The sequence below is a fragment of the Anopheles marshallii genome, chromosome 3 (genome assembly GCF_943734725.1).
Source record: "Anopheles marshallii chromosome 3, idAnoMarsDA_429_01, whole genome shotgun sequence".
NCBI lineage: Eukaryota > Metazoa > Arthropoda > Insecta > Diptera > Culicidae > Anopheles > Anopheles marshallii.
The window spans coordinates 80,722,483-80,737,048 of NC_071327.1; the positions used below are offsets into that span (position 1 = coordinate 80,722,483).

The 14,566-nt window shown below is 40.4% G+C and overlaps 1 protein-coding gene across 1 annotated transcript; it reads right to left on the reverse strand.

Annotated features, from left to right (window-relative positions):
- Positions 1-5,369: 5,369 nt before the first annotated feature.
- Positions 5,370-13,466, reverse strand: LOC128713572 (prominin-like protein). The gene is made up of 13 exons (XM_053808432.1): positions 13,166-13,466; positions 12,822-13,095; positions 12,385-12,737; positions 12,170-12,294; positions 11,516-11,539; positions 10,379-10,824; positions 9,795-10,287; positions 9,590-9,733; positions 9,177-9,515; positions 8,965-9,086; positions 7,453-7,503; positions 6,776-6,904; positions 5,370-6,078 (listed from the first exon to the last, which is right to left on the reverse strand). The coding sequence occupies exons 1-13, from the start codon at positions 13,464-13,466 to the stop codon at positions 5,370-5,372; spliced, it is 3,510 nt and encodes a 1,169-aa protein (XP_053664407.1).
- Between the last annotated feature and the right edge of the window lie 1,100 nt (positions 13,467-14,566).

Sequence of the window (14,566 nt, forward strand, 5' to 3'; positions counted from 1 at the left end):
GCCATTGCTTGTCATCATGACTGACCTCATCGGTACACTGTTTGGAGCTGGTTCATTGTTTATCAACATCTTCTCAATTGATCATATCAGACATTCAGAGAAAAGCACAATTGATGTCGTCTAGAGATAATCAATCAATTCCTTAATCTCACTACCTTAAACATACGTATCTTTCGGTTCAGTTCAGTAGTTTCGCAAAGAAAAGAAGTACGATCGTGCACCGATCGTCAAATTGCTTAGGTTTACTGTTTGTCATTTTTATTCATATATTATCACTTTAGTTTGTTTTCTGTTATCTGCCATAGTTTATCGTTCCTGTCTGCTCTGGTTGCTGTGTATGGTATTTCTTTGTTTATTACATTGGAAAGGTTCATATTCCGCTTCTCTTTCATCTCCCAGTTACAAACCGCTCCTCTTATACCGGGGATCTGCTTCTTCTTAAGCTCCAATGTAGAAAAAAAGACCAAATACGCTGTACTAATTACGAGTTTAATCTTTCTTCTTCTTTTTCTGTGTTAAATTTCCTTGTGGATGATGTATAATTTTTGTGTTACGATCATGTACACCAATCAGGCAGCAACATCACCGGCCAATGCCAATGTGTGGCGACAGCTGCTGGTCGGCAGGTTGAAATCGAATTTTTATACGCCATGTTTGCCACATGTTCTTTAGTAGGTACACACGAATTATACACGAATAAATGCTTCGTTCTGCTGTTCTGCCATGCATAAGGGAAAAACCACATTGAAATGTTCATTACAACAACTTCAGCAACATGTAATTTACACCCTATCCTGGGGTGGAATTGTTACGAATTTCGATTCCGATTCTAATTTTGTTGTCTCTTTTGCTTTTTTTTAGTCTCGTTCGAAACGCTTCTCAAATCATCGTTTAACCTTACCATGCTACTACTACCACGGAGCGGATCATCTATGTAAATGTTCTCATCCCTTTACACGCACTATCGCTTTAAGTTCCTGCACTTGGTTTTTATGTATGTAAAGTGTATGTGCCGAGGCGCACTTTCCTCGCCGTTGGTTGAAACGGGATGTTTTAGAAGGATAAAAAGAGTTTGTTTGTTTTCGTTTTCTTAATAGCTTTAGTACTATCGTACGTACATTTAGAATCGTGTTTGACTGTTCCGTTTCTCCATAAGCACGCGCAGACGACGTCACATCTATAGGTTTGTGAAAGTTGTTTATGTGATTTTTTGTTTGCTAAATAGTAAGTTAAGAAGTCTTATCCCATTCGCATACTAATACCCACGCACGCACTCCAGCAAAAATCCTGCCAACGAAAGCGAAACGAACGAAACGGTTTCGACTGGCAGTTAAAAGGACGAGGAGGTGAGATTGTAGATTTACTGCTTTCATTCACTTAATCAACACAGTGATAAAATTATATTTGCTGAGCATGATAATTTCGTAGATATTTTTGCCCTTCCTCTTAGCATGTTTTAGCGTAAAACGTTCCACACACACTATTTGCTCACCGTAAATCTCCCGATCGTTAAATATGGTTTAAACACAGCAGTAGGGAATAAACCTCCGTATCACTTGCTGACAAACAAAACTAAATTGCTCGAACTAATAATAAATCAATATCGTGCTACTGAGGTGCAACAAATTAAACTAAAGAATAACGAACTCGCAATGCACTGTTTCCGTTTTTAAGATAGCCTAAATTAAACTAAACGAACGATCGAATTATTTAAAAAAAACACACATGTTTGCAATTTCAGCCTTGGAGCCACACACCAACAAGCCATCGGTGACGATACCGATAGCTACAGATTTGATCCACTGGCGTAATCGGGGCTCCAGCAGTAATTGTAAATACACTTTGTATGCATTGTAAAGCATACACTTTGTATGCAAAACAGTATAAAATCACGACCATACTAACTAAAAGCGAGATTCTGCTACTTTTAAACGATATTCTGGGCTTAGCGCTGCTCCAAGCACCGGACGAAGTGAACAAAAAAAAACTAATAAAAGTAACATATTAAATATCCCAAAGGGCAAAGATGTGAAATGAATTTCAGTGCCTTTGGGACTAGGTTGCAAACAGTTCTTTTCCGTGCAATTTCAACAGCATGCTCGGAATTTTACTTACATATACAGCTAATCAGCCTTGGCCATTATACAAGCACAATTGTTCGACCCTTTGCTTTGTTTTTATCCGGCAGGTCGATTTGCATGCAACTAAGGAACGTGTTCCTGTTCGTACAAAGCGAAACACTATAGCCTAATCTCAGCATTACCTTCGATCCGGAACCACAAAACCGAAGAATTCATTTGGGCTCCCATCCTTTACCCGTACTACCTTTCCCTACGTGCTTTTCTCTCACACTCTCCACTCAGCCACACACCCTGCTGCCGATAATGCTATGCCTACGGATATAAACTGAGCATTGTCCACCGTTTCTAAACGAGATCTAGAGGTGGAGTTCACTATCGATTACATTGAAAAGTGAGTGGATTGGGTTAACACCACCGAACGCAATTAGTGTAGAAAAACGCACAGAATGTAAGAATTCAGTATTCAATCTCTTTCGTAAAGGGCAGTATATAATTTCCTTGTCCGGCAAAAGACTGATTGATCGCACGATCATAATCTAGTTTACAATTTCAATAGTTCAATTACGCTTTTGTAAAATTATCATCGTTGAGCAAACAGACGACCGTGTGCAGAGGATGACCGATTTAAATATATATGCTTGTACTTATCGCGGATGACATATGTGTTTTGATTGATCTCATTCGAATCGCTTGGTCTTTTTTTGGAATGAATTGTATCTACTGCCTGCAATGTGGTAAGTTCCCATTCGGAACGTAACCAAAGGTCCAGCGTGTTCATGTACGCCCGGTAAAAACGTATAAACTTGTGCCAATAGGTAATGATAAGTGCTTTCTAATCTTACTGATGCTCACACGTCAGACCCTGCCCTCGAAACTGGTGCTTTCGACAACGGTACTGTATGCTTACATTTCTCTATCTTTTAAATGCTTTTACCAATCGTTTTTAGCTTGTAGAGGTGAAATGCAAAGAACAAACGGTATACATTGCTGACTGTCTAAACGGAGCATAACAGAAGAATATCAAAAATAGTCAATTCAAGTTGACGCACTGATCTAAACCAAACTCTTGCTGCTTATTGTTTAATGCCCCATGCTGCATGCCCTACACATGTTGAGTATATCGTTTCAGAATACAAACAATTGTAGTTTTATCGATGAAAAACTATTCCTTTCCTATGTCGATGGCGAATTTATAAATCATACTAAAAAAAAACGCAATGTGGTCCAATTCGGCTCGCCTTTAATCTAGTGGTGCGACGAATGTTTTCCAAACGTATGTTCAGACACGCAAATTGCCTGAGCTGAGCGTTGGCACGGGATGTTTTGTAGAAGAAGCGATATCAAATTCTATTTTCACGGAGTATGTTTTACGTCGCGTTTAGAGCAGTTACTATGCTTCCTCCCAAAAGTGATGACCCCACACTGTTCCTTTACCACCGTGAAACGAAGAAGCGGGGTTTACTCATGTTCACTCGGTGCGCCCGGATAGTAGTACGGCGGTGGTCGCTCATACTCTGCTGCTGGTGGGGCCATCGGAGGATTCTGGTACCGTGGCGGAGCGCCATCCCAATTTCTGAAAATATTCAAACACAAATGAAACACTTGTTAGCACCTTGGCTTGTACCGATCGTCGACAAGTTCGCGAATGATTCGCCACTTCTAGCAATGCGAAAGAAAGAAAGGTGTGAGGGGGCAGGGAGGAATAGAAACGAGTGCAAATTTTCCTTTACTATGTACACAATCATACATATACATATACACGTGCACGCGGGCTTCTTTTCAGTTCCGCGCTTTCATCCAAATCACCAACACACATACACATGAACATACATCTTTGGGCCTAATGATGATTCACTTTAGCAATCCTTTTTTACATTTCTCCTGTTACTGAAATGGTCTGTCAATTCCTTAACTAATTACAATACCAATTATTTGCATATACCTCGGATTTATAGCTCAGTAACTATTTCCTTTCATCGCCAATGCGTTTAAACTTTGCTTTTGTGAAATTTTAGAACAACATCAATTCTCAGCTGTTTAAATCATCGACAAAAAAGGATGGGAATAGTGTGCGAGTGTGCTAAGAAAGGCTACGGAAGAGGATCATTGGTATCGATGCTTGGGCAACCAATGTATGCACACGAGCGTTTTTACTCACAGATTGCTGTAGAGGCCTAAATGCTGTGTATGTCGAATGTCTTGGAATAAATCATTGCGAGTTTTTTTTGTTGCTAGTTTCAGCGGAAGAGAGTATTTACGAAATAGGACGATAGTATTGTTGCTGTTGCTGCAAACCAAACCCGGGTCGTGGCCGACCATCACAGGTCATATAGTGGCATCTATTTCGTGCGGTTGAGAAGCAAAGTTTGGACGTTGGTATCGTTCGGATAGATACACAATCGATTGAACACAGTATAACAAAGTACGAGGAGGAAAAAGATAAAAGTGTACAAAAGAAAACACACATTAAAATGAATTACCACATAATAATATTGAAGACAGTACAAGTACCTCACGGAGGTATAGACATAAGCGATAGTCTTTGAAGAAACCAATGAGAAGTATGAGACTAATGGGAGTCTTAAAAAATGGGTGATTTTGTGCATGATGCTAACACGAAATAGATAAACAGGAGGATCCAAAGAAGCAGTGACATTAACGAACAAGTAGAGGCAAATTGCAAAGTGTGCGGGTTGCATAGCAATAGCCAAACGATCTGGTCAATAACTTCATTGCTCAAATCACGTTCCATGCTACTTGCTGCAAATCGGGGAAGAAGTTGTTTATATACACAGGGAATTTGCAAAAAGCTTTAGAGAAAACAAAACAATTATTTGCATGACACGCCGCAAAATTCCCCAAACAATTTGTGTATTGGAAGCGTTCTGTTTCGCCAACAGTAAGTGATACTAAGATCTAGGACAAAACATGGAACAACCAAGCAGGAACGAGAGTGATGTGTCAAAGGAAAGTACAATTAGAGGGTGAAAACAGGTGGGCTTTGAGAAACAAACGACAACAATGCAGCTACGCAACAACAGCACAACGGGATGGGTTGTAATGGTATGACCACAACATACAAGAGCGAGTTTCATAGAGAGTTGAAGGTCAGTTAGGAAAACCTGCCACGTAGCACATTCGCTTCCTCTGTATATTAGCAGCAGCTACCAACACTTTCGTTTGCTGGATCGATATGCGATGCAGATTATACTATGTTCGTTACGTTAGGGTCCTCCTCATCCTCAAACGAATCCTTCCTAGATCTACTGAGCTCTATACCACGGAGAGCTAGTATTTCTCGTAACCACTGTCTGTGCGTGTAGCCGATTGCTTCCCACCGCCCTCTTCGCTGGCTAGTGATCGTGGCCGCCGGAACGACATGGTACGAAAGTCCAGCGGCGAGGGAGTACGCGTTGGTACGAGTGCCATCGATCGGACCGAGCCAACGCTACTGCTATTGCTTCGGCTCACATTGCCAGTGCGTGGCATATGCTGATGGTGCTGTTGATGCAGATGCTGATGCTGCTGTAGCATTGAAGGCAGATAAGAAGGTTGATGATGGTGGTTTCGTCGTTCGTGCCCGGTCACTGTTAGCAGATCGGACGAACCACCAGCAGGCACGTACTGGTCATACTGCTTCAGCGCCATTTGAAAGTCGTCAAAGAAGCTTTTGCTAAACAGGCGGCTAAGCATGCGATTCGGTGAACCTGTTCCTGGCGGTTGCGACGGTTGAAACGATGATGTGGTCATTGGCGAGGATGTGCGTTCGTCGGTCGGACTTTGATACATCGCATAGGACGCTGGTGGGTCCTGTTCTTGGGACTCATGCGACGTTAGTAACGACAATGGCAGTGACATTGGTAAGGGGGTAGAGTGGTGACGTTGGTGCAAAGTATGGCGTTGCTGGTGGGAAGTTGTTAGTAGTACCGGCGGTGGCGATGATGCCGCCGTATCGCTTCCACTATGGGTTAGTATTGAAGGGATCTGTGACTCTACACTGTTCAGAAGTACAAAAATGAGATGCAGGAAGTTAGTGACGTACGGTCACTGGCACGATATCAGACGACAATAAAGCAAGCTGATTTTCGTTCGTTCAATGAAGAATTTCAGTTTGGTATTGTTTTATGAGCGGACACACAGCGACGAACACTATCGAGCACTTATCAACAGTAAATGGAACGAAATGGGAGTTGTTTTACTGCCACAGCGTAGTCAGTTCATGGTGTGCTTGCGAGGAATTCAAATCCTAAAACGTGATTCTTGGATGGTAACTAGCTAGACAAAAAATCTGGACTCTATCAAAGGACCGAAAACATCTATCCTAGCACTACTGCAATCCTACTAATACTATGCCGGTACAAAAAACAACACCATTGCTAGTGGGTCCTGCTATTGAACTGTTATGATGAATTGCGATGCACGCATTATGCTCTCACATACTTTCACTACGACTGAAATGTATTTGAAGCGCGTCTCTTCGTTGAAAAATGCTTGGTTGTGATGGAATCGTACAATGCATGTTCATGTGTATGTGTATGTATAATTTGTTATGGCATGAAAATGCGAATCGGTGCACTTCACGAATCAGTGACTCTCGTATGTAGTTAATACATTGGCACACCGTTGACATAAGGGTCCAACAAAGAGTTTCAATGTTTGTTTGTCATCCGTTATACTACCGCTTCAAAACTTACTTCGGAGCCATATCGTTGTACCTTGGGTCACGACTGTGCGATGGGCTGCCCTCTTCGTAATAGATTTCCCGACGATCACGAGATTCACGGCGGCGATCCTGCTTCTTGCGGCGTTTATTTTTTGGACCACTGAAAGCACAACAAATCCAGGAAAAAGGTAAGAAAATCACTCTTAATACACAACATATGAGATAGCCATCAATGTTGACATACAACAGTTTTTTTTAATTATATTGATTCTTATATGTTTCATTACGCACTACAATGAGGTACGATACAATACTTTCAAAATCGATAAATATGTTATATATCAAAAGAATCCTAATAATCATCTCAAAACATCAGTTAAACATATCCAGTATCAGGCGTTTTAGCGCCAATAAACAGCAACAAAACAAAAGAATAGACAATAACAAACAAATACAAATTGCAAAGAAAAATTGTTATTACAGAACCAAAGACAGTCAAGAAACATAAAATGCAGGCAATTAACAAATGAAAGTGTTACACAAACGTTTCGTACATAAACGAGATCATTGGATTATTGTTGTAAGTACAATTCGAGGTCTTTAGAGATGGAAAAGGTCGGTAGAACTGAGCTTAATCATTCTTAGCACTTATTATTTCGATATTCTCTTGCAATGAAATCTCTGGCAGCCTCGGGGGAATGAACTTACCTCGCAAGAGGAATGTTATCACGCTCGGTGTAGGCATCATACAGATACTCACTGTAATGAGAACGGAAAATGACAAGAAGAAAAACAATACCACAAACATAAAATCTCGCATCCGGATAAACCACCATCACCACACGCAAAACACTTGCAAGAACCGTAGAAGATGTTTTGTTGGAAACGTTTTTTTTTTCTTCAATAAACTAATTCCAGAGAACCAAATAGTAAAGGATAAACTATTGCACACTCTGTTCAAACGGTGAAAAATCAAAATATCCAATCTATGAATCAATTCTACACGAACGATAATGAACGAGACCAACCGATAATGAGGGTGTATGGGTTACATAAAATGGGAATAATGTAGAACAAACTAAACAACAAATCAAACTCTTTCTTGCTGTAATGCAGTGCTGTGTATGCAGGTTTATTTGCAAAGTCAGGTGCAGCACTTTTATAGCACGCGTGCATCGTTGAAGGGGGGAAATGTAAAAGTATGGTCCAACACATTTACACGACCACCTAATAAAGAACGAACAGAACACACAGTTCACGGAAGGTATATTTCAAATTTTGACCCAAATGTCGTCTTTCCACACTACATGGTGCAAGATTTTAGCATATTCCAAAAGAACTTCGTGAACCGCAGTGATTTTGCAATATCATAGTTAATTCTAACTAAAGGTAATTGCCATATATTAAACAAATTTATCAAAATTCCAGACTGCCAAACCTTAAATGTTATGTTTGTTTTATTGTCATTTTTTTTTATTATCGACTGTAACGTTATCTTCTACACTTACCTATTCTACGTTTCGTACGGTTATTTTGAAATGTACAACACTGTTAGGATCAAACACACTATTTCCAAACTTGTGATCTCATATTTACAACTCGCTTGCATAATCTAACTAACGTATTAGTGCATACGATGTACAGTGTAAAACTTAAACGATCGCAAAAGTACAAAACTAAACAAATGTGTTCAATATCGAAGAAGAATCTCTTTTAATTTTAGTGCTACTTCTCTATCCTTCAAATTATTGTCTGTTAGATAAAACATGATTTGGTTTGAAAATCACAATCAATTTTAGCTTTCCAAGTGTTTGTAATATACTAATATTATTAATAACATACTTCAGTGCAACATACTTCAGTCAAAATCATACTGTTAAAGCATTGTACTTAATACTATTTTTACTCCTAATAAAGCAAAATTATAAGCAAAAGTGGAACTCGAAAGCCATGATTTTTTTTTATAATACTGTTACTTTTGGAAGCATTTTAACGAACCGCATGCACAATTTCTAGCTCTACATCCAAGCTGCTCCAAACATTCCTAATTACCACACGCACCTCATGCAATGATTACTACAAAAACTACTTTTTAGTTTAAATAAAACATGCAATAAACATAAAGTTTACTTTTTGAAGATATATGGGCATGCAGTTGAGTAGCTACTATAGTCTGTGAATTATAAATAGAGGATGGAAGCACTAAGCTTTTGCACTTACGATTCCACCATCGGGCCAGGGTAAGGATCCGATTTTTGATACAATGTCGACAACTTCACGCCAAAAATAATTGACGGCAGGAACAATAGCAAGCACCACACCACACCAGCCCAGAATCCATTCTTAAAGAAAAGGAAAAAACACGTTATATTTAGGACAATAGTCGTTACCGTACGCCTCTCTAAAACGACGCAACTTGCATGAATACTTACAAATGGATCTACGATCCTATCACACGATGCAACAATCACCGATTCGTAAACGTTGTACATCGGTCCGCAAAGTCCAATATCGTTTTCTGTGGAATCGATCACGAACTTGATGTACGCATAAATTTGGTTGGTAAAACCGGTCACCAGTTCCTCGGTGATATTCTGCACGAAAGTCATGCCGTGTTTGTTGATGTAATTTTCAGCCTCTTTGATCTGCGTCAAGAATTTGTCGATCGCATCCGAGAAAGACTTTTCCCCAAACTTCAAACTGCTGTCCAACGTAGTCGAGAGCTTAATAAGCTCGTTTGTAGACACAATCATCGGATCGACAAGATTGGTCTAAAAATGGCAAAGGTTATATCAATCTATATCAAACAACTTTATGATCTGTTAAACCAAAGAAACTCTCTTACCTGATAGGAAGACAGATGCAGAGCTTGATTTTTTAAGTTCACTTTGATGTCGTTCATTTCTTTGCCGGAAGGAACGCGGTCTGCTACATCTCGTAATTTTTGGGCTATCTCATTCAGATTATACTCGGTAATGTTGTATGTTAGCTAGAATATTATAACAAATTACTCGTAAAACCCCCTATTTCTTTACATCACTCCAACTTACATTATCCGTAAATTTATCCACGTCGAATTCGTTTAGCTTCGACGCCTGTAGTGCTTTAATGTCTTCGGTTGCTTCCGGTGTAAGAATTTGTACCGGATTAATTTTTATCTTGAGCGTAAGCGCATTCAATTCGCGTGTAATACCGTACTGCTCCGGGAAATCACGAATCGTGTCAATGTCGACAAAGTTGTTCAACTTCAGTACCTTGTAGATCGATTCATTTTGTTGACATGTCACAATCATCTGGCCGATGCTTATCGGTTCCATATTATCGCTGACCTGCAGCTTGGTCCTTGAGCGTTCTGCCTGTGCTCGCAGATCTGAGTACAGGCGGTTTAAATCAACAAACTGATCGATATAGTTGACAATCTGATCGTTAGCCGGATCACGAAGCGAGTCACAGGCAGCACGACGCGCTAGTGTGCCTAACAGGAATGAAGCCAAAGCAACCGCCAGGATCACAGAAAAGGTAAGGAAAATAATGGCAACGGCGCTGTAAAGGAGAAAATTACATTCAATGTAAGCATCTTCCACTACGTCGTACTTCCTCTCCTCCTTTCGATTGGTTGAATGTAACCACTTACAAAATTAAGAATCTTCCACCAGCGCCCTTATTGCAGCAATCATCTCCATAACCGTCCGGACGTTTGCCACAAATTCCACACAACAGCCCAAACACTAGGCAGATCAAAATCAGCAATAGCACCGAGCTGATTCCTAGTCCGGCATAATATCTGTAGATGCTATATTTCTGTATGTACTCGTCTGCCGTGTCCAGATGCTTGTACGAATTGTTATCCAGTGTATCGCCAACATTGTTTAGCCGCGAAGTAAGCATGTTCGACACGTCTTTAATTGCATTTCCCGTTGAATCCGAAGCGGCCTGCACTTTCGGAATATTTTCCAGAACGGTCTGGTTGAGCGTACTCTTGAGCTGTTCCATCTGCTTGACGCCTTTACGTATGGCACTTCCAAGGCTGCTATCCATCAGCTCCTTAACGCTTTCGATGATTTCCGATAAATCGGGCAGCTAAAGGATACAGAAAAAATCACACCATATTAGTTCGCATTGCACAAAAAGCACAATACACGGAGCTGGAAAAGCTGCATAGTATTGTAAAAAAAACAACAGAAGAAAAGACTTGCACTAAAACAGAGAGTACTTACACACATAAAAAGTGCATAATTATCTTAGTAACTAAAATCAAAGATGCAAAGATGGTTTAACATGGGATTTAAGTTGATGCCAACATGTTGTATGAAATGATATTAGTCTTTCGATGCTTGTGCTTCCAATATTGTTCTCCAATCACTGTAACGCTTACACGCGCGTCAATCGTTCAATTTGGTGAGGTTTGGGTTAACATATAAACATTGCAGATAATATCACACACAAACACACGCACACATACACATTAATGGAGGAAAACTGATAGCAGTAGATCAAACAAAACGAAAGTAAAGAAATAACCATCATCGATTAACCGAAACATTAATAAAACGAGAATCAAAAGGAGTTAGAGTATAGCATAGCACGAAATAATAAAATAATGTAACAAACTTATTCCACAAAACACAGTGATACAATTGTACAGGGTATCGGAACGAATAGATCCAAATAAAATACATAGCAAGACCAAAACTTAAAACTGTCAACAAAACGAACGTAACACAACTCGAACACAACCAACAATAGCAGTAAAGCCGAAAGAGTCACCTACCCTCGGGAAGTATCTGTCTTGTATCTTGTTTCGACGATGAAAGTATGTACGGTGGATTTATGTGTCCAGGATGAATAATAGTTGAGAGTTTAATTAATTGAGTTAGTTTGTGGGTGTTACATATTACGGTGTTGGAGTGGCGAAGGTGGTGGTGAGAGATGATACGTTGACAAACATCTTGTCGTAAATGTATTCGCTTACACAAGGTTTGCAAACGAATTTGTAATACACAACACGCGATTAATGAATGGAGCGTGCTTATGGGTAGTATTTAATATGTTATTTTTTATGCGTATGATCTGACGATGGATGGATATGTATGAGAACAAAAACATTTATCTAAATGACAAATGAAATTGTATGTTTAAATAAGCGAACATATCAATCTAAATTTGTCTAACATATCAACGCATGAAACGTTAATGGTGTTTATCAATAATGATGAGAAAAATTATCGATATGATGTAGAAAATGTAGAAAATGCAGACTTATTCTAATTTAATTATCAAAACAAACAATCCACTCACAATCCGTTAACTTACTTTAGTTTGATACCTTTAAAATCATTTAATAATTTATCTGCACTTCCACCACCATCACCAACACAAACCTCACCGCTGAAGAAAGCTCCATTACTATTCTTCACTAACTTACCGAGTTGTAGTCGATGCCATTCACATTCAAGCGTCCAATCTTGTAGTCCTCCATCACTTTAATACATTCCTGAGTACCGCACTTATTAAGCGACGTGAGCAGTTCTCTCTTCACACCACGAAGCCCTACAAGCAAACGTACAAATGTTATGAATGAAACAGTAAAACTAACTCTCAGCTTCTGTCTATTCCACCGCAATGACATTTAAAACTCACCATCGTTCAGCTGAGATGCCGTGATCCGTAACTCGCTAGTGAGCTGTTTCATCTTTTCCAAATTTTTGCTAATTCCTGGCAAATCTTCGACAAATTGGTACAGCGTCGTTAATTTCTCGGCCTTAGATTGCTCCTCCAGCCGTTTTATAATGGTGCCGGAAGCATCGTTCAGCATCTGTTTGAGATCGTTGTTCAGTTCCTGGTAGTTCTTGTTCAGCACATGATCGATATGAGACGACGTGCTTTTCAAGTACAACCGTGTATCGTGCACACCATGCCGAGCGGAAATAGTAATGTTTTCCACCCCATGTTGCATATAGCTGTTGGTAACAAACGCAACCACCACTCCAAATCTATTGTTTGAAATAAAAAAGAAAGCAAAGAATATAATCATTACTTATATGGATGCATACACCGTGCCGTGCAGAATCACTTACACCAATGCTGAGGTTGAACAAATCAACAGGAAGCCCAAAATTGCTCTACGGCAAGTATCGTGTTTCTTGTCGAACGGCTGGGAACGTCCACCACATCCGCCGAAGCACCGGCAGCAACACAGACACAGGCCCATGATAGGCATGATCGCAATCATGATGATGCATATTGCCGCCACAAGCAAGATCGCCCAGTATTGTTTCAGCAACGGACCCCAGTTGTTGTCCGTAACGTTTGGTCCTGCAGCAATTGAGCCTTCCTGTACGGTGATGTAACCTATAACCGAGAAAAGCCGGATGAATAACATCACTCAAGATTCATAAATTAAAGCACTCCTGTTGCTTACCATCCGGGATGGGATATTCATCGACGAACATGTCGATGACGTGATTAGTGATTTCGTACAGCGGTGCCATACCGCGTGGGTTATAGGACTTTGAGCTTTGATATTCAACCACTTCATTATAACGGGTAAACTCAGTCGTGCGGATCTTCAGGATCGGTTCCGCATGCACTACCACTACCAAAGCACTAGGCAGGATGAGCAATAGGATGACACCGAGCATCTGTCGTCGGGATAGGCCCGTGGAAGAGGCCATAGCCATGGAAGACGCCATGGCCATGGTTGCAGTTCGGGATCTTGGCATTAAATGATGGCTGTTGGTTGGATACGACAGCACGCCGGTTGTGCGATACACCGACCCTCACAACACGTCTGTGGTTGTCCAGCTTCCGCAGTGGATTGGCCGAGTGTGTTTACGTTTACGATATCGCTTCGATGGCAGACTCTTACTTTGGCCACTTTGGTTACGTTACGAGGCAGTGGATGGAAGGATACGGCGAGCCTGGCAAAAGGTTCACCGTGCGAAGGTAGCAACTTCCGGCTGTCGGTGGGAAGGTTGAAGCAGATGAATGTTCTTCACACTCGTGATGATTCTCCTCAGCAGTGACGAACCTGCAATGTAATGGGGAAACACAAGCAATATTAATATCATGTTGATTTTAGAAAATCAAAACTTCATACGCGTGTAGTGCGACCTGTCTACTATGACCAATTCCAAATTAAAATCTTCTAACTGTAACACATTTTGCACTCGGAATTTTGTCATTAGAGAATATTGAGATCCGTAATATGTAACAAGTATTCTTTCAGCATTACGACGATTGCTTAAGCTATTAAACTGTACAAACCGATGACGAAATACTAATTTCATGTAAATCACACAAATACTAAAAAGGATCATGCTCATTAAGCTCACTTAAAATGTGAATTGGAGGGGTAAAACTGGTTATCACTCAAACGGTCGCTAAAATCTGTCCGAAACCACACACTCTTTTCGCTGGGTCAGTTTCGCCGCAGATCGGGGGTAAAGCAGAAAAAAGGTAGCGTTACACAGTTTCAATTTATTTCTCCCTTGGGTGGTGGTTTTGGTTTCGTACCCATTTTTCTGCTTCCTCACGTTCCTGTTTTGTTTGCGTCCGTGACTCACTGCTCGATGGTCACGCTTTTTTACGATCGCTGTGCATGAATACCCGTTTGACGGTACCTTTTTCAGTTCCAGTTCTGTTTCAACTGGCGGACCGCTAAAGAATTCAACGATATTAGGACTTCCACTGTCACGAAACGTTGGTTCAGGTGAAAGCATCACGAAATATTCGTTTAGGTGTTAATAGGCAAGTTCTAATGAACAACTACTCCACTAAAAATGAGTTGAAATGCTTGCAAACCATCACGCATTCTGCGATT

Coding starts and splice junctions, on each gene's coding strand:
- LOC128713572 (XM_053808432.1), bottom strand. CDS start 13,466: ATGCCAAGATCCCGAACTGCAACCATGGCCATGGCGTCTTCCATGGCT. Junction 11,540..12,169: donor ATGGCATCGACTACAACTCG/GTAAGTTAGTGA, acceptor CGTCGAAACAAG/ATACAAGACAGATACTTCCC. Junction 9,516..9,589: donor TGCATCTGTCTTCCTATCAG/GTAAGAGAGTTT, acceptor TGCCATTTTTAG/ACCAATCTTGTCGATCCGAT.